The sequence below is a fragment of the Corvus hawaiiensis genome, chromosome 5 (assembly GCF_020740725.1).
Source record: "Corvus hawaiiensis isolate bCorHaw1 chromosome 5, bCorHaw1.pri.cur, whole genome shotgun sequence".
In the NCBI taxonomy this organism is placed as follows: domain Eukaryota; kingdom Metazoa; phylum Chordata; class Aves; order Passeriformes; family Corvidae; genus Corvus; species Corvus hawaiiensis.
The window spans coordinates 75,132,800-75,160,783 of NC_063217.1; the positions used below are offsets into that span (position 1 = coordinate 75,132,800).

The 27,984-nt window shown below is 44.8% G+C and overlaps 1 protein-coding gene and 1 long non-coding RNA gene across 8 annotated transcripts; one reads left to right on the forward strand and one right to left on the reverse strand.

Annotated features, from left to right (window-relative positions):
• Positions 1 to 278: 278 nt before the first annotated feature.
• Positions 279 to 15,781, reverse strand: LOC125326070. 2 transcript variants are annotated; one of them, XR_007203672.1, is made up of 3 exons: positions 15,700 to 15,781; positions 12,669 to 12,800; positions 279 to 480 (listed from the first exon to the last, which is right to left on the reverse strand). It is a non-coding gene; the product is annotated as an uncharacterized LOC125326070 (long non-coding RNA). The 2 variants fall into 2 exon arrangements; XR_007203673.1 differs by lacking the exon at positions 279 to 480 and adding an exon at positions 2,581 to 2,933.
• USO1 (USO1 vesicle transport factor) lies at positions 2,148 to 27,984 on the forward strand. Of its 6 annotated transcripts, none has more exons than XM_048303857.1 (26): positions 2,148 to 2,260; positions 2,501 to 2,587; positions 2,707 to 2,771; positions 7,057 to 7,136; positions 8,109 to 8,120; positions 10,639 to 10,739; positions 11,664 to 11,766; positions 11,922 to 11,977; positions 12,224 to 12,344; positions 13,615 to 13,793; positions 14,233 to 14,373; positions 15,167 to 15,255; positions 15,758 to 15,912; positions 16,180 to 16,391; positions 17,215 to 17,235; positions 18,966 to 19,076; positions 19,718 to 19,836; positions 20,042 to 20,223; positions 21,098 to 21,219; positions 22,117 to 22,255; positions 23,001 to 23,164; positions 23,706 to 23,795; positions 24,537 to 24,623; positions 25,917 to 26,015; positions 26,479 to 26,694; positions 27,081 to 27,984. In XM_048303857.1, the coding sequence occupies exons 1-26, from the start codon at positions 2,195 to 2,197 to the stop codon at positions 27,156 to 27,158; spliced, it is 2,895 nt and encodes a 964-aa protein (XP_048159814.1). In that variant the 5' UTR covers positions 2,148 to 2,194; the 3' UTR covers positions 27,159 to 27,984. The 6 variants fall into 6 exon arrangements, with proteins under 6 accessions (XP_048159814.1, XP_048159815.1, XP_048159817.1 ...); XM_048303858.1 differs by having other exon boundaries at positions 16,186 to 16,391; XM_048303860.1 differs by lacking the exon at positions 17,215 to 17,235.

Consider the following 27,984-nt stretch of genomic DNA (forward strand, 5'->3'; position numbering starts at 1 on the left):
GTGCGTGCGCGCGCGCGCCTGCGTACAGCGGGCAGAAGGGCGGGGCAGCCAGGGGAAGGGCGGGGCGCCCCCGGGAGCTCTCCGCCAATCACCACCGGGCTGGTGCAGTGACGTCAGGTGCGCGCGCGCTATTTCCCGCCGGCGAGGAGCGGGGGGGGGGGAGCTGCTCGTGGAGTGACGGGAGCGGGAACACGGGCGCGGGCCGAGCGGGCCCCGCGCTTTGCGCCTGCTTTAACTGGTCCCGTTCTTCTCTAGGTGTGCCCCGCCCTTACCTTGGCCTCAAGGCATCGGTGTCCCTCGCGGAGCTTGGCCGGATGAGTTTGGTTCCTGACCCCCTTGGTGATGCCCACCGGAGCTGTTTCGCTTGGACGGCGGTCTCCAGCCTGTAGAGCCAGGGTGCGGTCAGTACTGGGATACAGTAGGGGTCTGCGGAGAGCTGTGGCCCCACCCATTGCTCAGTTGGAAGTTTACGGCTTTTCACTGTAATAGAAACAATTTTGAGTTATGCTGAAACAAAAAGCAATCTATGGTTGCAGTTCAAACACTAAATAACGCCTTTCCAGGGTGACAGAATTTGCCTCTTGGGGTGTTTTGTGTTTCCAAGAGGACAGCTGGGGTGTGTCAGACATCTCTTTGGGAAGCAACTCACCTTCTTTCTCAGGGGTCGTATATATAAGGATGGAAATACTGAAATAAATTTTGGTTTGTGGAAGAACCTGGTGTTGGTTGTTTCATTTTTTCTTGCTAAGGACCAGAGTCTCTTTATGCCCAGCTTGAACATATCAGGTGAGTTCAGGTGTGTGTCTGCAGTGGCCCCGAATGGGCCTTGAATCATCACTGTTGGGAAGGGGGGGAACCTTTCTTAACCTTTGAATATCTAAACACCTTTGATTTACAAGAAGGACTCTTTTCTTTTCTCAGACTTGTTTTGTTGCTCACGGGCAATGAGGTGTAAGAGGATTTGCACATTTACTATCTAGGGCAGTTGTGGGTGAGCTCCAGCTCAGTTTTGTAGCACCAGCATGCTGCTGGGCAGGCTGAGGGGAGAAGCAGAGTCATGGATGCAAAGCCCTGGTGTGCATGGCTGTGCTTGGCAAGGCTGGAGCAAAGCTGGGGGTGTGTGGTGACTGCAGGCTGAGGCTGTCCTCCTGTGGATCAGGGAACTGCTTATGGCTATGGTTGCTGTAACCACCTGGTTATTTGGTGACGGAACCTGGCTGAAGGGTTCTTTGTTGCCCAACAAAGTAAAAACTCTCTGGGCCATGTGCTGCGTGGTTACTTTTCTTCTTTAGTTGATAAGGAAAATCAAATCCCCAAAGCTCTTGATTTAAACTGTGATGTGAGAGGCATTGTCTCCCTGGAATGAAATAAACTAGTTTTTGGAATGGGTGATCTTGACACTTTCTGTGCCCATTTGCTGTAGTTGCAATTAAAATTACTTTAATTGGTTATGTAGAATAAGCCAAACACTGCCAAACCCTACCAGTAACCATCAGGAAGGCAGCCTTAGGCTGGGAGCTGGTTTGTGGGTGCAGTGTTTCAAGGGTTTGAAGTTCTAGTTCTTGGCTGTTGGTCCTCACCAGGAATCCAGAATATGTTGCAGTAGCATTCAGTGAGGATATTCAGCATCTGAAAGTAACCAAGTACGTCGTGCTCTTCTCTTGGACTTCAACCATCAGTGTTATCTAGGTAAGCTTCTGGTTCTCACTGAGGTGACTAAGTTTCAAAAGAATTTGGACATTTTTTACTTGTAGTTTAAGAGTGGCTATCACCTTTCTGCTTCTCATTAGAAGTGAATGCAATGTCTGAATGCCAATCCGTAGCGTTTGCCTAGGGATTGTTCTGGGTGCACAGACCCCGAGTCGCGGGGGAACTGTGTTACAGGGGTGTGCTGTTTTACTTTTCAGACAAGTTCATGTCCCCAGCCCCCGCTGTTCATTGTGAGCAAACGCGCAGCAGGACGTTCTGTGAGCTGCCCCGCCATTCAGGCCTGTTCGGGGGCCCGTTCCTGGTGGAAAGGCAGGCCGCGCTGCGGGTCCCGAGCACTACGGGGCAGAGCACTCGCAGCTGGCCCCCGGCGGGGCTGCGCGGCTCCGGGAGCCCCGCCCGCGACCGCGGCGGTGCCACGTGGCAGCGCAGGCGCGGCGGCCGCTTCCGCGGGGGGAGCGGGAGCGCCGGGCCGGGCCGAGCCGCCATGAACTTCTTGCGGGGCGTCATGGGCGGCCCCAGCGCCGGCCCGCAGCCCTCGGGAGCGGACACGGTGAGCAGGGAGCGCGGGGGGGCCGGGACAGCCCCGGCTGAGGCCGCCCTGTCGCTGGCCGCGCCGGTGCCTCCGACAGGCCCCGGTGGTGCCCGGTCCTGCTCGGGGCCGTGAGCTGCTGGCTGGAACGGGAAAGGAGCAGCTCTCCCCTGCGGTGCCTGCCCTTAGGCTGTGTGTCGGGAGTGTCCCCTGCAGCCCCGGCGTGCTGGCTTATCCCCTGTGTTGTACGTCCCCTTCCAGATCCAGAAGCTGTGTGACCGGGTGGCTTCGTCTACGTTGCTGGATGACCGGAGGGATGCCGTACGTGCTCTCAAGTCATTATCCAAGGTAAGTAGCCAACTTCCTGAGTAGCGGCGTGAATTTCAAGTAGCTTTGCCAGGTACTGTTAAAAAGGCTTTGTTTGGGTTTGGGCTCGACCATTTATCTTTTTTCTCTCCTCCGAACAGAAGTACCGGTTGGAGGTCGGCATACAAGCCATGGAACACCTCATCCATGTTCTCCAGACGGACCGGTAAGCATCCTGCAGCCACTTTGGGCTGCTGCCCGACCCTTCTCTGCTGCTGACACAACAAATGCAGACCTGATGCCCTGTACTGACAGCTGGGAGGGCAGCTGGGCTTCTTGGAACTCCTCTGTCACCTTGGCTTTTTGTGCTGGTAAATGTCCTCAGAGCCTATTCGGGAGTCAAAAGAACAGAATTCCAGGAACCAGAATGAGGGACAGAAAGACAAGCTCTAGAGTGAAGGTACTACCAAAGTGTGTCTTAGTGCTTCTCAGGGGCCTCTTTCCACTGCTGTGGGAAGGTGAGTCCAAACAGATCACATTAACTAAATACACGATCTTAAATAACCCAGATCAACCTGTTACTGGGCAAAGGTGAGCCAGACAGAATTAAGAGGAAAAGAATGAAGTCAGCAGGTATGTGTTTTTGCTGGTGTGTGTTGAAAAACAAGTTGGGTTCAGGTAAGCAGGAGATCGGGACTCCAAGGCTGCTGTTAAGACAGATGCATGAGTCTGAGTGCTCTGTGGGGACTAGAATGTAATACTTATGCACTCCAGTGTTTGGAATATCTTGATTATCCATCCTTGCAGCCACTGCTATACCTGATAGTGCCCACATGTTGTAATGTGGAACCTGTTTGCAGTCCTTGGATTTAAGCTTCAAATACTGCACATACTTGGTATTTAGGTAGGCAAATGCATGGGGATAGTCATTCAGTCTGGATTTGAACATCAAGCTCGTAAATTTTTATGACGCAGTTAGAAGGCTGTGGAATACCTAGATGTACATACACTGGAAGGAGGAGCAGGTCCTTTGATGCCAATACCAAGGAGAATTAGGGAAGCTGCAGTTCAGTGTCTGGAAGGAGGCCTCCTGCTCTAGTTACGGATACAGGATGTGAAACCCTTCAGAGCTCAACCCAAGGCTGCTGGTTGAGGCCTTTCTTGCCTGGCCAGTTATGCCAGCTGGTAAGAAGGTGTGAGGCTGCTGTCTAGGCAAGTCGATGTTATTCCTATTGTGCAGGCTGGGTAGTTAAAATTCAATGTCTGACCTGGTGCCAACAGTGAAAGGGAAGGTTATAGGAGTAACTGTCACAGATGTGAAGGGGAAGCCCTTTAAAAAACTAGGGTAAGGAGCTGACTTTCATCCACTTATCTGCTCTGAGGGCAGATTTGAACTTTGAGAAGGGAGGTGGGGCTCTACTGATCGAGTTGAGAAGGCAGCCTGAACCCTTCAGGGCAGGGATATGAGGCTTTTTGGTGCTTTTTGGGGTCCAGTCGATCCTTTGGAATTTGTGTGTGCTGCGATTCTGCACATGTGTCTCGTGTGACTCAGGCTGCAGTTGAAAGAAGTAATAAGTTCATGGGGGTTTTCTGGGTTTTCAGCTGAAGAAATGTGGGCTTTGAGATGTTGCTGGAGTCATTTGCTATTGCATGGGCCAGCACATCATCTGGGCCAGGTGTTTGGTGCTGTGGCTTCTTGAAGGGAGAGTTGTAGTCCCTGTGTATGATCAGCGCAGGTGTTAACGTGTGTTGGGGTTTGTGTTACTGTTTGGTGTCAGTAATGGTAGAGGTGAGGCTTTGGGGACTCTTTCAATGGAAATCAAAGCCAGTTGAACTGATGAGGTGGTTGATAAGGGAGTCACAGGCTCACCTGTCCCCAAAGCCCATTGTGATGGGTATATTGAACTGGGAGGCTGCTCTTTTGGTGGGTGCCCACAGGTCTGATCTTTGGACCTTTCCAGCATCCATCTGAAGTGCCCTGAAGCTTTCTGCAGAAGTGGAAAATGCTCTTTTCCACCTGTTTATTTTTTTTGCACTGCAGCTGCTTAAGAAGAGAAGTCAATGGCTGACTGAAGTTATCTTCTCACATGTCACTGTGTTCATGTAAATCATGTACATGTGCTGGCCTGTAGCCCATTGGCTGTGTTGCTGTGAAGTTTAAGATGACAGCAGGTTTAATTTGATTAGAAAAATGTAACTGTGTCCAGTTCTCAGTTCCTTGAATGCTGGGGTCTTCCTCTGAATTGGTTACAGCCTTTACTCTGAAACAGCAATGTACTCCTCCTTAAGTGGAAGATATTGTTCCACTTGTTAGACAGCTTACTTGTAGGTTGTGGGAAATGGTCTCCTGCTCAAGTGCTTAAAACTTGTTCTATAGAAAACTGATTTCTTTAATCTAAGTTTGCCAGTTCTGTGAATTGGACATCCTAGAGCCTGAGTCAGCTTCTACATGTTCCAGACTTACATACACTAGAATTCTTATGCCACGTGTTTATTTTGTAATATGAAGTAGTGATGTGGTAGAGGACTTCTGCTGACTTCTTGTTGAGATGTTGCTACATCCCATGAGGGATTATTTTGAAAAAAATTTGCTGTTTGACTGTAGAACAGGGCAATACCATTTAACTGTTGGTGTGAGAGAAGGCGCTGGAGTGAGAAGTTGACTTGATCCTTAACTGCTTTGTTTGTACCTATATTAAAAGGTTTTTGAATTTCAGTGTGATGACTGAAAGAGCTGAAAGAGTTTGGAGCCTAATATGTGGACCTAAGAGAGGGCCCTTCTTTTCCCCTGAGGCTCAAGTGTCAGTTATCCATGTGCAGGACAGTCGATGCACAGGTGCTTTCATTTCCACAGGTTCTGCTCTGCTGTTGTTTGTGAACTTGGTGGGGCCCTGGTGTCTCGTTTGAATGCTGTGGAAAATCACCACTAGCAGAGGCAGGTTGGTTGAGGTGGCTTGTGCTGAACTGGTGCACTGCACAAAGGCTGCCTCTTATGGATGCCTGAGAAGTCCTGTTTCTTGACTGGTTTTTACTACAGAGTAAAAGCTGGGCAGCTTCAGCCTGAACAGAATAATCAATGAGATGTGGGATGTGCTGAACAGCAGATGGTGGCAAGGCAGTGAACAGCAGAGGTGGGATGCTGCTGTCCTCATTTTGTGATGTCTTATCTTTCAACCAGAGAAACAAGGCCTGCTTTTAATCATGTGTACATTAAATTTGCTTATCCTTTTGGAACTGCTGTAATTTCCCTAACAGGGCAAGTTAGAAAACCCACCAAGCTGCAGCCTTGCTTTTCAGATTTCCAAGAAATAATTTCTGTGTGTTTTTAGATGTGGAATTGCTTCATTTCTATGAAAAGGAAAGCATAGACTTTGTAGTAGTGTGTTGAAGAACTAAGATGACATCAGCAGGCTGGAGATGTGATCATACCTGCTAGATGAGACTGTTTTCATGGACTATAAGGTTAGGTGGTTGTTCAGGCCTCTGCTCTGAACCAGCCTAGCAGCCTCATGGAATGCAAATTTATCTTTAGTGTGGAGGCCTTACTTGGAATGCCCTGGAGATCAGTGAGAGTAAATACTGAGAAGCTGGAGTGAGAGAGCTTTTTTTGACTATCTTCTTTTCAGATGCTTGATAGAGTCATGGAAATGCTGTGAGGTGTGTCCTTCTGCACTTGGATTCACCTTTCTCTGTGATTTTAGAGGTTTTTTTTGGTTTGGTTTTTTTTTTTTTTTGATGGACTGTGCTTTCATTCTTTTTTGGTTTAAGAGCAATAAAGCAAGTAGCAGAAATGGTTATATGCTGCCCCATAAACTCTTGTGCTGTGTCTTGTTTGTAGTGTAGGGCTTACAGGTGGTTCAACCTTGGTAATACAGAACAAACAGGTCCCTCCTGAAGCAGGGCTTGAGAGGAGAGTCTGGGTGTGAGCAGGTGAACTAATGCTTTGGGGTTAGCAAGGCTTCCCTGCAGCTTCCTGGGGGTGCTGGAGTTCAAAACCCTTTAATAATTAGGTTTAGTGGGTTTGGTGACATGGATGCTGCCTGTTTGTGAGAATCCACAGCTGTTGCTACATTCCCCTGGAGCTCTGAGGTTTGGCTCTGGTTCTGCCTGACAGTGTAGCAGGGAAGGTCCCACCTGGGAAGGTGCGGAAGCTTTGTCTGCAGCTTCCTTGGGTGATCTTCTGGCAAGTCTGAAGCATTCCCAGAGATTTCTCCTGGAATAGGAGCAGGCTGGAGGGAGTGAGTCAGAAAGTTTAAGCCACACCTACAGTGAAGCTTTCTGTGGTCACCTGGTGTCGACAGACTTCCTGAGGCTCACTGGAGGGAGTGGAACTGGGAAAAGGAGCTTGACTATGTTCAGGGAGCAGACAGCTCATGGTTATGTGGTGCTGCAATAAATCTGTGCTTCTTACTTGGCCTAGTGCTGCAAAGGGAACTGCCTGGGCGGAAGAGCAATGTTGTAAGAGTAGTTGGAAATAAGTTATTAAAGAAAAGTGGTTCTTTCATTTGCAGTTCAGATTCTGAAATAATTGGCTATGCTTTGGACACACTCTACAATGTAATATCGAATGACCTAGAAGAGGAGGAGCAAGGTAAGCACTTGGTAGTAATAGTTGTATTAACTGTGGGGTTGCTTTCCTTGGTGCTTTGTTCAAATTATCAGCTGTAATACTGTGATTTACTAATGCTTACCTAGACTTGCTTTGTTACTGTGTATAGCTCTTAGGACAATGCTAAAGATCTTTTATGCAACTTGCATTAAAGTAACACTCGATCTCTTGCTTACTAATTTTAAAAACTTTTTGTTCTGTGAACAGGAGTCAGGTTGGAATGGGATAACTTTTTTTTCTAGTTTGTAAGTCCAGAATCAAGTCCTTCTTTGCTGTTGGGCAAGGGTAGTTCTGGCTGTTACTGTCAAATGAGACTTCACCATCTCACGATTTAACAAGGATGTTGAGATCTAAAATCTCAGGTACCTGTGATAAGGTGCCACATACAAGTGTGAGAACCTTTTTCAACCCTGCTGCAGCAGTGGAGAAAGATATTTAGAAAGATTCTACTTGTCTTTGTACGGCTGGGCTGTGAGAATCCATGCCACCCCTTCATTTTTGAAGGGCATTAAACCAGTCTCAAAGGCCAATGAATGTTATTCTAAACCATGTTTCAAATTGTGCTTGGCTTTCTTTTCCATGTTCCTCCAGTTCCCCATCTTGATTAAAAAGGTTTAGAACAAGATCAAAGTTTCATAGTGCTGGTGAATTCATGTTTGTGGTCAAGGCCGTGATTATGGACTGGACAAAAGTGTTGGCAGGTTTTTCTGAAGAGCAAAGAATAGTCCGGCTGGAGTTGTGTGTGAGAGATGAGCAGGGTTGTAAGGGTTATGGAGTGCTTCACTTTAACCCCTGCTGTAAGAACTTCCTGCAGGAGAACTTCTGGCTGCTGTAGGAAGCTGGGATGGCTGCTTTGGAAACCTGAGCTTATGCCGTAATTTGTTGTGCTGTGTGGAAAACTGTTCAACTTGTAAACCTGTCTCTTGTTTCTTTTTATTTTATCTGCACTGACAGATGACTCTGAAGGTAAAAGAACCTTTACTTACGTAAATATGGCACTTTGTTTTAGCCCTAGTTGCTACTCCTGCCAGTAACACTTGCTGCCATTTAAAAAGGACACTGTAAAAACTTGTGCTGGAGCTCAGGGAAGGCATTTTGCCTTCTGCTTTATCCTTACTCTTTGGAGCTCAAGTGTGTTTCCAATTTGATTGCTCCTGTGACTTGGCATGTTGAATGCCACCAGATCCCCAGAGACTGCAGTAATGGTAAATTCTTGATAAGGATGTCAAAGATGTGCAGCCCCAAACTGGTAGGATTTTAAGGGGCCAAATTTTGTGAACAGAGTTTCTGTTCGCAAGAAGCTCTGAGGCTGGACAACAATGTGTGAGCTGCACATGAGCATCCTTCACAGTGTCTCTTTTAAGCAATGCATGTTAAAATACGGTGTTCACTTCTACCCTAGGTTACCACTAATGCTTTGCATGTTCTCCTTTTGAAACTGATTTTATCTTTTAAAACTAATTTCTAGTTTGCAGTGCTGCTTTCTAGTGAATTGCTGAGAGCTCATCTTAATAGATGGAAGCTGTTGGCTTGAATTGAGGTAGCCCTGGGAATGCGTAGATTTAAGGAACAATTATGGATAGAAGGCTGGTTGCAAGATTTCTGGTGTAACTGGGAAATAGTTTGCCTTTGCCTGTTTGTTTTTTTTTAAACATAGTAGAAGAAATACTTGAAAAGAAAAAGGCGATTTGGCCCTTTCATAGAAGAATACTGAGCTAGAGTAAGAAAAACCAACTACAGCCTGAGAGGCTGTGTACACTGCTCAGGTTTTGCCTTAGCACCTGTAACTTGTGCAAGGGCAACACTTGGCATTGAGAGTTCAACCACTTGCTATTTGCAGCTGAGGGTGGGACATGATGTTCAGTCACAGCTCATGGAAAAGTCCAAGTTAAAATATTTAACTTAATTTTGCAAGTAAAATGTTTAGGTTTTTTGGGCTCTCTATCCTTGGCATGCAGCTAGCTACAGGATGTGCAATCCATGTGTGAGTGATTCCCAGCTGAGTTGCCTCTTATTCTTTAGCAGCAAGCGCAGAAGCTGAACTTGTGTGGAGTGTTTATCTTCGTTTATGTAAATGAATATATGTCAGTTCAGGAAGGGCGCAGACTTGCTAAGACCCTCAGCTTCAGAGAGGTCACTGTTGGACTTAAGTCCTGCTAGGGGCTACGTGCCTGGGCTAGAGTTATTTTGCACAGTCTGTCTTCCCTTTTAATTTTTTTTGTAGTATTTCATCCTTTCTGCAGCTAGAAATTTAGAGCTGTGTTGCTGCTCCTCTGCCCCTGTGGTAAGCGATGTACTGCTAAGGCTGCTTCAAGGGGGAAATACAGCTCTATGACATGAGAAATGATCAGCTACTCTGGTGTCTGGGAGGCCAAACATCTTTTGCTGCACTGGAAATCTGTCACAAGTAGACCTTACAGAGTGATACCTTGCAGTGAATTAAAATTGTATCCTTGACACCAGACTTTCCTAGTAGTCTTTTGGTTTCTCTGTTTTGCTGTAGCCCAGGAAGGTGCAGAGTGTGGAGATGGTATGTGGTCTTTGACCCTTTTGGTAGCTGCTCAGTGGTTCATTAGTGTTTCCTTGATAAGGCTATAAATCCTGTATTTCAAGTAGGAGGAAAAAATCTGAAGACTTTTGGATTTGGTCAGAAATTATTTTGCTTTACTGTTTATTTTCTGTTTATTTCTACTAAAACAATCCCTTTCCCTTTGACTTAGAATTGCTCTTGCTCAGTTTTTCAGCTGACATTCCTTAATTATGTCAGCCAGTGGTACCTACATGCCACTGTTCTGTGGGACAGTTACGTAAATGGTCACTCAGCCTAGAAAAATAGCACTGGTGCAGAGATGGTGCTTGCATGGGGTTTTGTCATTTTGTGGGATACTTTTGCATTTGTGTTTGCATTGTGTTCAGGCAACAGTGATGCATGAAATAATTATGTGAGACAATTCATGTGCTAGGCCAGTTCTGCGTAACTGTAGAGCGAAGAATGGAGTGGCACTCAAGTCTGGCACATTTGAAATCACTTCACATTCCAAGAGTGAGAGGTTTTGATGCTTATCTGTGAGACTCTTCTCCCTTCCTGATGTTTAAGTCTTTTTCCTATTGCTAAACCCAGCAGAATAATTAAGGTATTTGGGCCATTTAGCTTCAGATGATTTATATTCCTCATGCTTCAAGGCTCTTGGTGCGAAGTGTACTTTGCCCATTGGTGTAGGGTACTTATGAGGGGCTGCTCTCTTGGGTTAGCGGAGCTATGTGGGGATGTAGCTGCTGAGATTCCAAAGTTACATTTAGAATAATGTAGGCTTCTTGTTGTGAAAAGCTCGTTTTGGTGTTTGTTTTGAAAATAATTCAATTAACATTTATAACAGTGACTCAGTCTTTTGGTCACCCATGGCCTTATTTTAGTCAGAATAAAAATCACAGCTGCTGAAGTTGTTCCAGTTGTGTTGTAATATGTTGGTTTTCACTGTTGCAGAAGAAAACTCAGCAAAACAAGTTGATGATCTGGGGAGTCAGTTCACAGAGATTTTCATTAAACAGCAAGAAAATGTCACTCTGCTGTTGACTCTGGTGGAGGTGAGTAACTGTGTCATGTTTAGGCTGCTGAGAGATGGGTGGTGCTTTATCTAATGGAGAGAGCCATGGTTTTGTCCTCCTAGTGAAGTTGGTGTGAGGGGTGACGTGTGCCAGGATCCAGTGAAGGCGGGGCTGGAGGTGAGTCAGGACTGACGTGCATGAACACCTTTGGCGCAGCTTTTAAAGCCGGGGAACATGGAAGAGAATCACAGAACTGTTTAGGTTGGAAAACGCCTCCAGGATCATAGAGTCCAGCTGTTAACACGGCACCACCACGTTCACTGCTAAACTATGTCCCAAAGTGCCACTTCGACGTTTCCTGAACACTTCCAGGGGTGATTCCACCACTGCCATGGGCAGTCTATTGAATGCCCAACCACCTTTCCAGTGAAGAAATTTCCCCGAATAGCTAACCTAAACTTCCCCTGGTGCACCCTGTGGCCATTTTCTCTCATCCAGTTCCTTGAGAAAGGGGTTTAGTTACTTAATTAGAAACAATAAAAATTATTGCTCCCCAAACAGCAGTGGTTGTCCCTTGTGCAAGGATTCTTTTTCAGATGATCATTAAATCATCATGAGACAGTAATGAGATGCAGTTCAAGTGGAAAGGGTGACTGCTTTCCAGCAGCATGATATTTAACTCACTTTCCAATGGTTTTGTCCTCATGTCCTGCCTTTTTACTTAGAGCTGTTAAAATTTTTGTTCCCAAACTAAGAGTATGATTGTCCTTGAGAGTGAACAATACAAGTACTCTCTTCTTTTTTTCCTTTCCTTTTTAGTCCAACTTCAGTAAAAAACATGATATTCCACTTTTCCCGTGTGGAACCTATGCTGTGCTTTGAGCAGTATTAGGCATCTGTCAGTGTATCTGAGTTAAATACTGAGGAGTTCGTTACTTAACTTACTCCTTTCCATCCTTTCAGGAATTTGATTTTCATGTTCGTTGGCCTGGAGTGAAGCTACTGACATCTCTCTTAAAGCAGCAAGGGCCTCAGGTGCAGCAGATCATTCTGGTCAGCCCCATGGGTAAGTGCTTGAATCCATTGCTGGTACACTTGGAGCTTGATGCTCAGCAGACATGGCAGAGGCCTAGAGGAGTCTTGAGCAAGATGTTTTAAAGACCTCCAGTATGAAAAGGCTGTACCTTTTCATGTTTGGTTTTTTTTAACTGTTTCTCGCAGGTGTTTCCCGCCTCATGGACTTGCTAGCAGACTCCAGGGAAGTTATCCGCAATGATGTAAGTACAGAGGTTCTGAAGGGCCCCTTCCATCCTCTCTATCCGTGTATTGAGGCTCAAGGAGCCAATGCCTGCTGTCTGTGGGGGCTGTAGACGTGCTCAGCTGTGGGGCGTGAGGGTGTGCCTGTGACCCTGGCTGAGGATTATGCTGCTGATTCAGCATCCTTCCAGGAGCTGTGACTTGTGAAAAGCAATGGAGCTCTAACAAAACGCAAGTTTGATTTCTCCTCTCCTCCACCTGTCAAGGGAGTCCTGTTGTTACAGCAATTGACCAAAAGCAATGCAGCCATACAGAAGATTGTTGCCTTTGAAAATGCCTTTGAGAGACTTCTGGATATCATAACAGAGGAAGGAAACAGTGATGGAGGTACAGTGGAGTCATAAGACTTAGCCTTGTGCTTCTGCAACTATGAGCTGATGTTTCCAGGCTTACCTTAGGGGGTGGTTGGAGCTTGGTCAGTGGGAAAAAGGATCACAATTTATAGAGTGGTTGGAACAAGAGAAGCAAAACCAGGTTGACCAGGTAGCTGTGTTTCAGTGTCTTTTGAAAAGTTGGCGTACTTAGTTAAAACATCAGGTCACTCCTCTGAGCGTGTGTGAATGAGTTAGTGTGCTCTTGCTTGACCTAGGCCTGTGCATGTATCTGCTTGGAATGGCAGTGTCAGATGTGTATGCTGCGTTTGTCACTTACTGAGTTAAGCATCTGCGTTCTTCCCGTGAGATCCTTGGATGCTTGGAGTGGCTGGAAGTAACAGCTTGCTGAGTTACTTCAGCTGCACTAATAACTTCAGTTTTCTGCTCAGCTCCTTGACAAGTCAGTCACCTGTTGGGAGGGGAGAAGAATTTTAAACATGAGCAAAAAACAAATGCAGCACTTGAGGGCTTTTTTTGTTTTTTACTAGCAATACATGATGAGTTTACTACAGTCTGTTTCAGTGGCATGGCAGGTTGCTGTTCCATGACCTTTCTGTGGGCTGCAGGAGCAGTTAATGCTTCTCTCCCAGCTGTATTACTCCAGGTATGTTGGCATGGAAATATTCAGCAAACCTTTGATTTAAAGCTGCTATTTTTAGGCAGCTAATAATTTTGGGAGACTTGTTATGTAAATTCCTAGGTGCTAAGACTTCTCTGCTTCCCCCCAGCTACTTATCTGTTCCTCTGATAGGAGGAGCCTGTATCTGAGTGTAATCCAAAAACTAAAGAGTAGCTTTGAGGTTTGAAGATGGTAGGCAGTGATTGAAGAGAATGAATGAGAGCCAGGAAGAGCTGCTGCCTCAGAATCATGACACAGTTCAGGAGGAACTTCATTTGAGTGCATTTGATAGGGACAGTGTGGTCTGGCTCTGGAACAGGTGAACTTGAGGACACCAAGTGATGGTGAGGTTTTGTTGGTGGCTTTTCCCATTTACCCACTTAACTGATATGAGCTGTACATGCTTTGGAAATTTGCTTTGGACTTGTGGAAGAAAAACTATGGTTTCACAAGTTTCATAGTTACTGATCCAAGCCTAATGTGCGTTAAGAATGAAGAGCTCAGAAATGTGTGCTCTGTTCCATCTAGAACATCCTCAGTGTATGGACAAGCTAATTTGTTTGTGTGGCATGTTTTGATTCACCTTGTGATTTTGTCTCATCAGGAATAGTGGTGGAAGACTGTCTCCTCCTGTTGCAAAACTTGTTGAAGAATAATAATTCGAATCAGAATTTCTTCAAGGAAGGTTCATACATTCAGCGTATGAAGCCTTGGTTTGAGGTTGGAGATGACAACTGTGGGTGGTCTGCACAGAAAGTGACTAACCTTCACCTGATGCTGCAGGTAAAACGCTGTTACAACTCCTTGTTACCGATGCCATCTCTTTGTCAGCTCTTGTGCAGTGAGAAGTGTAATGTCACAACTGTGAAATCCATTTGTTAGCTCTGAATTAGCTACCAGTGCTCATGAGCTGTGCTGCTTTCAGCACAAACCATGTCAGAGGTGAATCTGTGATGGCTGGCATATTGCATAACTTGATGTCACCTGAGATGTAACAGTGATTTAAACTAAAAACAGAATTAGGGGTGTTCTATGTAAAGAATCCCCCAGTATGAAACTGAAAATCAAGCAGCTGTACGTAGCAATGAGATCAGCATTCTGTTCGTTGTCTCCAGGCTCCATTTTAGGAAGCAGTTCTATTTCAGTGAAACCTCAACTGAGCTTGGCTTTGTGTTCGAAGGTCCCCAGCTCTGCTCACACAGCAGTGTTTCCTTCTCTGTAGCTTGTGCGGGTCCTTGTGTCCCCCACAAACCCTCCTGGTGCCACCAGCAGCTGTCAGAAGGCCATGTTCCACTGTGGGCTCCTACAGCAGCTCTGCACTATCCTCATGGCCACCGGGGTTCCTGCTGATATCCTCACAGAAGTAAGAGGGGCCAATGGATGGAGGGGTGGGAATGTTCAAATGGGTGATAACAGCAGTCTGCAGGGATAACCAGCTGCTGCAGAGACTAACTGAATATTTGCTAAGCAACTATTTCAGATGCTGGAGATTTCAGCTTCCTGCATGGGCAGCATAAAGAGAGGAGTTATTTACATTGTGTTCTGCAACCAGAAAGGGTTTGGATTTGCCCATTTCTTTGCTTTTGATTTCAACATATCCCAGACCAGCTGAATTCATTCATGACTTTCCCTGGTTTGGGGGTGGGTTTCTTGTGTTTTTATTTTTTGAGAGTCTACAAATAGTCTAATTTGGTAGGCTTCCAATGATGAGGGGTTTTAGATTCTAGAAAAGCCCTGCCAGCAATGTAGGATGAGGGGTTTTTCCCTTGATAAAGCCTTGTGCTTGGATGGAGTGTGGACTGGTTCCTTTATTCCAGTTCTTAATTTCTTACAAGGTTTCACCGTTTCACTTTTTAAAAATGTCCAGTTTAGCTGTTATTTAGCTGTCATAGCAAAACTGATCTGGCATACAAAATGAAGCTGGAGGTGACTGAGCTCTCTGTCCCTTAATGTTTGCTCAGCATCTTTAACAGCTGTTAAATGCCTTGATTTCATGCACACTGGTTTTACTTAAGTCTCTGAGCTGAGACTTGGAATGCTCGTCTTTTCAATACTGAACTGTCAGGGTAATCTGGAATAATTTTGAGGCATCTGGGTGGTAGCCCATGACTCAGATTTAAACATGGATTTAACTTTTTTCTCTGCCCTTTCCCTAGACCATTAACACTGTATCGGAGGTCATCCGAGGATGCCAGACAAACCAAGACTACTTTGCCTCTGTAAATGCACCTTCTAACCCACCAAGGTAGAGGAAGGAAAGTGTTTCAACTCTGTTAGGTGATAATGTATTGGTATGGGCAATTGTAAGGCTTTTATAAATTTCACACTTGGAATTACGATCCAGAGTAACAACTTCAAGTTCATGTGGGGTGTATTGGATACAGCATTAAGGTGTCAAGTGTGTTTGCAGAGAGATGAGGCCTAGAACTGGTATTACGTGGCACCTGAAAAGCAAATGAGCAATGGCTTAGAAGTCTTAGATCAGGATGTGCTGCCACTGTCAGCCAGAGGACAGTCCCAAGAGGATTTGGAGGCAAGAGAGACGGATAATCAATCTCTTGTTCTGTGTATAAATAATGGAAAAACTTTTAACACCTTGGGTTTTAATACCCTTGTTTGAAGTAGTAATAGATGCAGTGGTAGGCCATGGTATCTTTCCTTACCCGTGGAATACACCTGTATTATGTACCTGCAGTTGTTTTCATTCCCAGCTTAGTTCTGAAGGCTCTTCCTTGCTTTCCCAACAGGCCTGCAATTGTAGTGCTGCTCATGTCCATGGTAAACGAGAGGCAGCCATTTGTGCTACGCTGTGCTGTTCTCTACTGTTTCCAGTGCTTTCTGTACAAAAACCAAAAAGGACAAGGAGAAATTGTCTCAACGCTTCTGCCATCCACTATTGACGGTAGGCCAGGGCACCATCTCTGCAGTGAGTTCTGAACTAGCACCTGTTTAGTGCACCAGCTGGTGTCTCATGAAAAGTTACTTACCTTCTGCTAAGTGACTGACCCAGGCAGGGCGATTTGGCTTAGATTTGTCTAAAACCTCATTAGTTTGATTTTTTTTTTTTTTTTTTTTTTTTTTTCCTGTGTTCTAGCTGTGTTGTCTTAAATATTTTGCCAATTATGTGGCTTGTTTTAATCTCCCTTGTACCTCTTGGCCTCTCTGGTAGCTACAGGTAACTCTGTCTCGGCGGGTCAGCTGCTCTGCGGGGGCCTCTTCTCCACGGACTCTCTGTCCAACTGGTGTGCTGCCGTGGCCCTGGCCCACGCCCTGCAGGAGAATGCCACGCTCAAGGAGCAGCTGCTGCGGGTCCAGCTGGCCACCAGCATTGGCAACCCGCCCGTGTCGCTGCTGCAGCAGTGCACCAACATCCTCTCACAGGTACAGTGCTGCTTGCCCTGCTACAGCATGGGTGTCCTGGGGCAGTGCCCCTCCTGGGCAGGGGCATCGTGGGGACACGAGTGCTGCCTTGATGAGGAGGAGGATTCTCTTTTGCAGGCTGTTTTTTAAGCTTTGCTTAAAGCTCCTTCAAGGGGAGGAGAACAGCAGCAAATCTTGCTTTTCCATCAGATTGCTGCTTGATGCTGCCTATTCTCAGTTGGCCCCAAAGCATCCAGGCCCTAAATGTGGTTTAAAGGATAAAGTCAACTGGCAGAATCCCTGGTCATGTTGGGGTTTTTTTGCTGAAGAAGTGCCTGTTTGGTACTTAACCTGAACCTGCTAGCTGGAAACATCATGAAAAAAACAGGCTGTCATGTACTGATGGTTGGCTTTGTGCAAAAATAAACGCTTTTTTTGAGCTTGTTCAACATGTTAATACCTGCTTTTGCAAATGTCAAGTGAGTGAAGTTCACTTCCTGGCCCATGCCTCCTTGTGACACTCAACTCTGTTAGAACCATTCAGGGAAAAAAGCCTGTGTAGTAGTAAAGAGTTGGTTAACTCTGGTGGCACTTAGACTTTCCTGCAAGTGAAAATAATGGCTGGAATCCTGAATTTTTTCCTATGACTTTTCACCTGCTTTAGCTAAAAATAGCCAGTATTCATTTTTATCCTATTCCTGGCATTTCTGTGTAAGGTAAATTTGAGTCAGTAAAAGTGCTTGTGCTTCTTCAGCACTACCTGATAAAAGGGACTCAGATATGGGGGGATGTTTCTGAAATGTTCCACTTGAAGGTTCTCAAGTAATATGTGTGTAACTTGCAGGGTGATAAGATCGACAGACGGGTATGTATTTTTTGGCACAGCTTGTGCATTTTCCTGCCAAATGCAGGCCTTTCCTCTTGTCTGGGGTCTGCTGGGGAGGATTTCTTTAACTGCTTTTTGATGTGTTTCCACTTACGGCTTTGTGTTGCAGTGGTTTGGGTTTTCCCGGGTGTAACAAACTCTTGGTGCCTCCAGTGGAATCTCTGGGAGTGCTCCCCAAAACTATGGGATCCGTACCTTGGGCAGCACGGGTGCTTTCTTTCTAGGGGGCAGACTAATTGACCATCTGTTCACATAATAGGTGTGCTTTCTTGTAAGGAAAACTAAAACTGTTAGAAATAGTGTTTTCTGAATGGCCTGTAGCAAACAGTTGGTACCATCAGAAGTGGGGATATGCTGCTGATGTCCTGACTGCTAAAAGAAAAACTGTCTAACCTGCCTTCCAGCCTGCCTGCCTTCCTAACTGGGAATAGCAGGGATCTCGTTATGAGCATGTGACCCCTGAAGAGTTGTTTCATTTCCAGGCTGTTACTTAAAACACAGCTGAGTTGGTTATTGGTGGCACAAAAAGAGGTGTTTCTGTTGTAGAACTGTGTTGTGTTTTACCCTGTTGATCACAGCCGTCCTGGGGGGTGGTAGGGCTGGGTTGTTACCAGCACTGAACTGTGGAACAGCAGCCATGGGGAGCTGTAATCTGTCAGAGTAGGTGTTATTACCACGGTATGTCTAGAAAATAGCTCTGTTTTAGAGAGGCTGTTTTGGGCTGTGTGAAAATCCTTAGGCAGAAGGCACCGATTTGACCTCAGCACAAAAAGCAGTGCTTGACAGCAAGTATGGTTTGCAGCTGCTTCCAGCATATGTGTGTGCTGAAGTGCTGGGCTGCACAAGCAGAATTAACTCCATGTTTCTCAGGAGGGAAGGGACACTGGTACCAGTGCTGGGGAAAGTTGAGCTGTGGCCATGTGCTCTAAGCCCAGTGCCAGTTACAGGGGTTATTCCTAGTGTGCATGGGATGGCAAATCCTTCTGGGACGATTAGAGCCAGTATTTGTAAATGGGGGAGGGAACACTTTTCTTGGTTGCCATCTGAATGTTGGATGAGATGGATGCTTGTCTTAGCTCAGCTGGGCCCAAATACCTGCAGCGGAGACAAAATTGATCAGACAGTCAATTTGGAGATAAAATTAATTTTGTCTGTCTAACAAAAATAAAATGCTGCAGTTAACATTTGCCTTGCTGGCTTAATGTGCGTATTGTCGGAACCAAAGGCCGTGACAAGATTATTGTTCTTTTACCTAGAAAATAATACTAGGAACACCTGGCAGTTTTTAGTCAGCAGGGGAGGTCTTGGTGATGCGTCTTTCCCAGGGAATCCTTACCTGACTAAATGTACACCTTGTTCCTTCTTTTACAGGGGTTTTGTGTGTGTTCCTTCATGTCACCCTTGTATTAAAAATGCAGAACTAACATGTTACGATTTTATATTGGTGCTGATTTGCATTGAGTCATGTTTCACATCTGTGTTGCTTGCTGGTTTGCTCTGAAAACAGTTCAACATGAACGGTTTGATCCTTGTTTTATCCAGCATTAAAGCTGTTCAGTATAACTAACAAATGGGTGTTTGGAAAGACATGACTTGTAGTTCATAAAATGATAAGGTGGAAGAAGGTGAGTTCTGATCCAATACAGCTTGGGTTTGTATTTTAGTCCTCTCTGTGGAAAGGTAATGATGGGGGTGTTTATTCTTCCCAGGGCAGCAAAGTACAGACCAGAGTTGGACTACTGATGTTGCTTTGTACTTGGCTGAGCAACTGCTCCATTGCTGTCACCCACTTCCTTCACAATCCAGCCAATGTTCCTTTTGTATCCTTGACTTGCTTAGAGAGTAGAACCCCTTGCTTAGACATTACTTGGGTTACTCACGTTCAAGTTAAATGTTTCTCTAGATCAGTTTATGGGGATTCTGCAAAACAGAAACTGCACTGGGCCAAGAGAGAAAATGAGCCTTTTGTTGCCAGTGCTCTGTGTACACTGAGCTGTGTGTAAGATGCACATACCAAAGTAGTTGAAAACTGTTTGTCTGCCAGCCAAGTGTGTTTTTAGTGCATCAAGCTTGTTGGTATTTTTAGTGTGAACTAAACTTACACTGAAGAGGCAGGAAGAGTGCTTTGTACTTCTGTAATTTCTGTGCTTGTTTTTCAGGAAAAAAATAATCAGGTACTTGAGCACATAAAGCTAAACTGGCACCTTATCTACACTGCAGGAGTGTTTTGGAACAAGTAAATCTCTCAGGTTAAACAGCTACTCACAAATTTATGGGAAACCACTGATTACCCAAGTTCTTCAAAACAGGATTTAACTTTGCAAGGGTTTTGTCAGCTCTTTTGTCTTACTTCCTAACAAAGCTTGGGTTTGTGTGTAAATAAAAGGAAATGTATACAAGGAGAAGTGTTACATGTGTTGTGATTATGAAATACCTCCAATATCCTTATCAAGAGTTCTAGCTCACAGGGCAGATAGCTGAAAACCTTGGAGAAGAGGAGCAGCTCGTCCAAGGCCTGTGTGCACTTTTGCTTGGCATTTCCATCTACTACAATGACAATTCCCTTGAGAATTACAGGAAGTAAGTATGACAGAGAAATAACAGGATGGTAGGGAAAGGTTCTGTCAAAGGCAGATGGTGGTTCAAGAGGCTTTTAAGTGGCACAGCAGTAGGGTTAAGACTTGAGACAGATAAGAGTTCTATCTGCAGAACCCACCTTGAGGGAATGATGGGTTCACTTCTTGTCCAGTTGTTGCCCTGTCAATGATTTGTCTCTTCCTTGTAGAGAGAAACTGAAGCAGCTGATTGAGAAGAGGATTGGCAGGGAGAACTTCATTGAGAAGCTTGGCTTCATTAGCAAACATGAACTTTATTCCAGAGCTGCTCAGAAACCACAGCCTAGTTTCTCTAGCCCAGACCACATGATGTTTGACCATGAATTTACAAAGCTGGTAAAGGAATTGGAAGGTGAGATGTTACACTCATTTCTCTAGGTTTTGTCATGAACTGATGGATGATCTACCAAACATCCTGTGTTACTCTTTAGTGTGATGACACTAAAGGTTATGGTAATAGCTCTAAGTAATCATATACCCAAGATGCAGTTTAAGTGTTCAGTAAAAACACTCTGACTGGATTACCTGATGTTCTTGGGTGAAATGATTATCAATAGATTCTGGGAGTTATCACACTGGCCAAGAGGTGTTGACCTGTGCTCACATAGAAACTCAAGTATTGAGCACATACGCTGGTCGTAGAAGCTTCATTTGCTGAAGTACGTAATCCAGATATTTGCTGTTTGTATTTGATAAATTAAAAAAGATAAATGCTGAAATTCTTGTCTTGTTAGGAAATGGACACTTGATTTAGTCAGTGCTTCACAGATTGTCATCATCCCTAACATCTGACTGGTGTCCTGTTTATTAATATTGCTCTAAACTTAAATCAGTCTAGAGAAAGGAAAAAAAAACCTTAAAACAGCAGTTGTAAACATGGATTTGCCCAAGCAGTTTCATCTGCATGTTGCTCTTGCAGTCCCAAGTCTTTCACTTATTTGCGAAATTATTTGGGCTGCAGCTGTAGTGGGGCTATACTGCCAGTAAAACACAGCTTTTTTGATAGGAAATACTCAAAACACCCATTTACTTGTCTGAAACAGAGTAAAGCAGTAAATGTGCAAACTGCAATAAAATCACCATTTCTATTAAACCTTTGTGACAATCCCTTTTTTAATGTGTGGGTGGAGTTTCTAATGCTATGAACTCAAACTGTGAGGCAGTGAGACTTTTTTGAGGACAAAGATGTGAACTGGGCTCTAGTTGACAGAAACTGTTTCTGACAGGTGTCATAAGTAAAGCAATTTACAAGTCCAGTGAGGAAGATAAAAAGGAAGAGGAGGTCAAGAAGACATTGGAACAGCATGACAACATTGTGACTCACTACAAAAAAGTCATTAGAGAGCAGGTAAGAGGGAGCTGGACCATACATGTGCCTCTAAAAGCTGTTGGTTTTGTCTTTTGGAGGTGTTGCGATGCACTTAGATCCCCCTTGTTCCAAAACAAACAAGGAATCTAGCAATGCAGAAATGCTTCTAACAGCACTGATGTCAAGGTTCAACTGAAATGTCAGTGTTTGGAACACCAGTTAATTTTTTTTTTCTTGGGGTACATGCTCGTACCAGTGTTGGAGCTTTTCTTTTCAAATGAGAACTCAGAGAACTTGCGGCTCTTCAGAGATGCAATTCTTAGTTCTGTGCTCTCACTTTGATGACTGATGAAATGGGGCTATGTGAAGAAATGGTTTGTTGGTGAAGTTTGGGTATACCTGCTGGGATTGGACTCAAAACCTTTTTCCAGGGATAGTTAACTTGTGTGGTTGCTGCAGCTTAGGTGGAGATGTAGAGGAGCAAAGCTAATTAACTGAAACTGCTAATGGGAAGCTGAAGCAGGTGTTTTGAGATCAGAGCGTGGGGTACATAAGGCATTAGGGGCACTTGAGAACTATCAGAGGCTTTACTGAACATGTGATATCTGTAGTTAACATGATTTCTTAAAAGACTCCTGAGGTAGTAGACTAAACAAATGCAGGCTTTAGTATGCTAGATAAAAATGACAATTGGCAAATTTCCCACCTTTCCCTTTCTCCTCCTGCTGTTGGTGTGACAGGCAGCTGTATTTCCTGGGTGTTTTTCCTAGGCATAGCTATCTAGGTTTGCAGGTGGCTTTCCTGCTCATCTGTCCCATGTAGCACCAAGTGGTGGAGCTCAGGTTTTGCTGCTTTCCTTCACCTTCCTGACAGGATTGTATTTGAGAGTTAGTAGTATAACTATATATATATATTGTGCCTTTTTTTCTCTCACAGGACCAGGAACTTGAAGAACTAAAACAACGAATCAACGCTTTAACATCTCAAAATGAACAGCTCCAGGCTACAGTCACACAGCAAGTGTCTCAGATCCAGCAGCATAAGGACCAGTATAATCTCCTGAAAGTACAGCTAGGTAGGCTTCATGAGTAACAATATAAAATCATCTTGCTTGTGCAAAGATGTTGTGATTTCTGGCAAGCTGCAGCAGAGCTCCAGCAGAGACAGCCTTGTAGGTGTAAGAGCTCACACTTCCTGTGGGAGCTGCTGGGAGAGGCTGCCTCTGCCTTGGGTAAAGTTAATCCAAATTGGTTGCTGCCTGTCCGGGTTCAGAACATGACCTGATGGGCCCTGAAATGTGCTGAAGTTTGGGTCTGGAACGGAAGTGTGAGTTGGGGAAGATGGTATGGCCAATGTGCAAGATGAAGCCTGTTACTGTCACTAGAGGAATTGTTAATTTCATATGTAAATCAGGGCAGTATGTTCTTCTTATCCCAAGGTCAAAATGCTGGATAAGCTGTACATGACATGATTTAAAAAAAACCCAACTCCCTGCATGATTGCTTATGATTAAAAACACCTAAGGAAACAATTATCTTCAGAATTTGCCCATGCTGTTACTTTGGATGAACTGAATGGCTGAAGCAGCAGGTAGCATACATACCTGAAGGAATGGCAAATGAGAGCTCTTCATAGTTAATTCTTTTTTATATGTAGAGAAGTGTTAAGTACTGTGCTTTGCTCCTTTAGTTGGAATGAGAAGGGCTTGTATTGCCTTGTGGGGCAGGAGCAGGATGGGTAACAAGTACTTCGACTGGTGTGCTGGAAGCTAAGTTCTAGAATTGCTTGTTTGACCTTTGTTGTAAACTCTTGCTGTTTAGGAAAGGACACCCAGCATCATAATTCCCATGGTGAGACATTTCAGATGAATGGCATTCAGACAGAGGAAGTGAGCAAATTGAAAGAGGAATTGGAAGAGTGGAAAAACAAACATGAGCTGCTGCAAGGGCAGTTAAAAGAAAAGGATTCTGTGATAGAAAAATTGGTAAGTACTGTCTCAGTGGGACTTGATCCAGCTGCCAATTCCTGGTTTCAAGGATAACTTGCCTTAGGCTGTGCATGTCCTCATTGTGGTGGCAGCCAAGCCATCCTGCCGGATTTTGTGCTGCAAATAGGGAATATGGTGGGAGATGGCTTGAGCAGAGCCTTGTCTGCCTCAAACTGCTGCCAAGCAGAATCGGTGCAGCTGTAGAATCAGTGCTTTATAGCCTGTTTTCAAAAGAGGGTGGGGAAAAAATGGTAGGGATGTGCTAGGAGCTTAGTGCTTTGTCACAATGCAGGGCAGTGTGTGCTGTGTTTATTTGGTGCATGTCTCCTGCATTTGCACTGGTGGCAGGTCCTTCTGCACCCACCTTAAAGGACAATCCAGCTGCTCTCACTTTATCAGAGAGCTTTGATGTGCATTGCTCAGCCCGCTTGCGGCTTTGCTGCTGGGAGTTGTGATAATGCAAGAACAGCTAGGGCTGTTTTGACATGACTACATTTAGAGTTCTAGTACTAAAGCTGATTTTCTGTTGTTCTTACAGAATTCTTCCCAGCTGGAAATGGGAACTACAGAGCAGTCTTCACAGACCAGCAAATTTGGTGGCTTGGAGCACAATAATGAGCTACAGAAGGTGAACTTGTGGTATTTCAGGAAAGCTGGGGTGAACAGGGGTAGCTTGGGATGGGAAGGGAGCTTTACCCTTCAGGGAGGCACGCTGATTCTTGAATGTGTTACTGGTTTTGATCAGGTATCTTTGTGATGACGGTCCTAATCTTGGAGCATCAAGGTTATGCATCTAAAAATGAATAGGTTGTTTTCACTAAGCAGGTTTGAGCCAGCAGAAGGCACTTGAACTGACTGGCAAAATGTGTTTATCCAGTGCAAAAAGGATGTTTAAATGTTATGAAAGTTTCCAGCTATTAGATGTACAGCACAGAATAAGTGTCTGAACTGGAGATTCAGTTCTTTAAGGTAGCTGTTGCTCAAGAAATACCTGGCAGAGTTCCTCTCGTTGGAGAACTAATGGTGCCTGGATTAGTAAGTCGTCATGGGTTTCTGCACCAAGAAGGGCAATGCACAGAGGCCACCGATGGGAGTGCAAGTGGTATGAAACACTTTTGTAAAAGTCACTGAGGCTCATACAGGTGCCTTGGTTGGGCATTGCACAGAAAAGAGTTGGTAAGAGCAGGGTGGACAATGGGGCACATTGCTGTCTAGCCCTTCCATTTAGGGAAAGAGCTGTTGTGGTCCCGTTAGGAGGCAGCTTTCCTGTTACATTTTGCTAGTATGAAGCAGTAGGCTCAGGAAGATTTCATGTGAATATCTTGTTTTATCCAAATTAACTGAAAAGTTTTGTCTCTGTTTCCCAAAGGAGTTAGAAATGCTCAGGAGTCAGATACAACTACAGTCTGTGGAAATCTCTAAGCTTCAGATGGAGAATCAAAAGCTACAAGTAATGGTACTGGTGAATAAGTTGTTTCTTTTACCCATGGGAACTAAATCTTCAAGACTTGCTTTCCTGCTGCTGTCTGTAACTACTTTCCTAAACCAAGCTTGCTTTAAGTGCACACAGATTCCATCAGTGTTTCAAATTAAGTAATGAGTTACCAGACAAATCTTTCATGACTGTGGAGGGGACTTTTAGTCAAGTTAGTGCTCTCTGATGGCACTGGTCCTCAGTATTTTTAAGCTATTATCAACTACTGGCTGTTCCAAGCTTATACTCTAATTAAAGGAAATAGCCTTTTTGAGGCACAACTGTGGTATCTTACACAGGAGACAGATTGTTATTCTTACAAACAGCTGACGATACTAATTTCCAAGTTGATGTACAGCTGAAGGGCAAATGATAGGGGCATCTGTCTGTGCAGGCCTCCAAATGCTGCAGCAGTTTTTTGGCTGTATACTGCACTGATGAGGCAGTAAAGCCTTGTGGCTAAATAAATGTGACTGTCTTCAAAACTAATACAGAGCCCGAGGAAGTTGTCCGAAAATGTTCCAGACACTTCAGCAGCAGAGCTAACAGATCAAGCTGTGGGAACATGGGCCCCATGAGCAGTTGACAGACAAGTGTTTAGTGTACCCATGGTCCGAGGGATGCAGGCTCAGCTGCTCTGCGGGAAGATGCCGTTGCACAGGTGCTGGTGGCCACATGTGCCCGTGAGGCAGAGGTGTGTCCTGGTGTCCCACCAGCTGTCAGACCACCTCAAGGCTGTCCCACATCCTACTGCCTCCCTTGCTTGGAGTACTGGCTTAAGTGTTCTCCAGCTGGAGAGGCATTGGTCTCAAATTTGTGCCATGTGGCAGTTGTAGCTGACAGGCAGCTGCCACGTTTTGGAAATAACTTTGTGTAGGGCTGAGATGAAACTCCTGTTATTTTTAGTAGTCTTATGCAAAGAATTGGATCTTTAGCCTAATAAATAGACTTCTGTGGCAGTTCAGAAGTATAAGAGCAAAGGTGGATTGCCTGTAATAGGGTCTGCCTAGAAAAACCCCTAAAAGCCTTTCAAGTGCAGCTGCTATGAAATAAAGGTTTTGCCTTGTGTTCTCCTTGGTGTGGTATGTGTGTGTGAGTCTGAGACCCGAGGAAGCTCAGATGTGTTTGCTGATGCCTTGCAGCATGGGGTGTACGTAATCACAGTACTTTGGCTATGCTGTAAAAAGATAATATGCTTTTAAAGAAATGACGGTGTAATGGCTCAGCTTGCTGTCTTAGTATGTGCAGCACTGAGAGCGAATTCCTTGTCCACAGACTACAACTGCAGATCCCATGTTAGGAGACAGTGGTGCAACAGCAGCAACCGGCTCGGAATTGGAGGGACGACTGGAGCAAGAAATAAAAGAATTGAAGGTGGGTAGTGGATGAGCATGAGACCAAGCCACTGGATACTGGGCCTTCAATTGGAAGGCTTCTACAGTAGCCAAAGCTGGTGGAAGTGGCTTGTTTCTTCAGCATCCTCAGTGTTTTCAGGCTCTGGAGGGGAAACTGCATGTCTCCTTTATTTTTCACTTGGGAAATGAAACCTTGTCTGCCTTTAAGGAGTTGGTAAGGACAGTCTAGGGTGTAGCTTTACTCTGACACAGACAGTCCAGTTTGACTGGAGGAAGGTAACCACTGTTAATATTGTTCCTACTTTATCCAAGCTGTAATAGTTTGGGTAAGGATGTGTAAGTGTGTGTGGGAGCAAGGCTACAGGAACCAATGGCGGGACGGAGCTGCAGGAGGTTGTACGTAGAATGTGTTTGTAGGATACAGGGCTTCAGCTTTTCCTATGCTTGTATTGTAACTTGATGAGGATTTTCCCTGTTGTCAGAGTCAAGTCAAAGCTCTTTCTGAGGAGAAGGAATCACTAAAGCAGCACCTGGACTCATCCAGTAGTACGGTTGCTATATTGCAAGATGAGAAAAGTAAATTGCAGCGTGAAGTTGCGGAATCCAAGAAAGAACAGGATGATCTCCTGGTGCTTTTGGCTGATCAGGATCAGAAAATATCTGCACTGAAGATCAAATTGAAGGATCTTGGTGTACCGGTAAGCAAAGGAATGGATTCAGTGAGTTCTTGGGTCTGAGGCAGGTCTGGGCATGGTAATACTTGATCCAAAAAGTCTGGTGAGGCCCCTTTCTGTAAGTAGAGGCAAGTTAAATCTACCAGAGTTACTTTTTCAACTTCTTTTGGCAGCCATCAATGAAAGATGACCACTGCCTGTTGTCCCCAGTGGCCAGCCATCTTTAGCAGAGAAGTAAAGAACCATGGCCATTACAAGACGACAGTTGCATTTGATAAGCATTAATTGATCTGTCATAGTAGCTTTAGGTTATCTTTAAGCTTATTTGCACTCGGCATTTGTCTTGCCTTCAAAAGGTTGCATCAAATAAGGGGTATGACTGCTCTCAACAGCTCTTGTATTAATTTCAGGTTGAAGATGAAGATGATACTGAATCTGGAGATCAAGGGGATGAAGATGAGGATGGGGATGAAGAGGAGCAAGACTAGAATGCTGTTGTGTGTTACCATGAAAACTAGATAGCATTGCTGTTGGGGAAAAATCTATTACTGGTGTACAAAGGAAAATGTCTGCTTATAGGAAGCAGATGGGGAAATGACAACCATGGGCCTAGTTACAAGTTACTCAAGTGTTGGAAAACTCTTTGTATTAGGTAAAGCAAACAAAAACCAGTTTCAGTTCTACATGAATATCCCAAGTTGTACTTGTTTAGAAGTTGCTTCAGACACTGTTTAAAGCAGGGGATGACAATGTTGCTGCCTTGGTTCATTGTCATTGACAGTTCTGTGCATTTGTCTATGGTTTTAACTTTCCTGAGCTCTTAACATAATTAAATGCAAAAGTATTTGGTTTAACATCTGTCACATGGAGTCATTCCCCCTGCCTTCAGCATGGAGCTTCAGTGTAGTTTGTGGCTTCCTCTCAAGAGCAGTGGCAGGCAGAAGGGTTGGGGGTGGCCTCTGCCAGCCTGGGGGCTGGTTCTGGGGGTGCTAGGGGACCTGCACACAGATGTGTGCCTGGACACCTGCCCTGGCTGCACTTGGAACGTCCTGGGGAACCACAGCATTCTGCTGATGGCATGGAAGAGTTTTCATTGAAAGCTGTGCAAGAAATGTAGCCTTGGGGTGAAGAATTGCTGTGGACAACAATGACCAGTACACTCTCAGATCTAATGTGCTACTGAGTCAGCATCAATCTAAGTTAAAATCTTATTGACTACTTCAGTAAGGAAATGAAAACTACTCTGATTTATATAACTTATTGGCTCTTTATGAGTAAATAAAATAAAATTTTAAAGGAATTGAGAATGGTAAA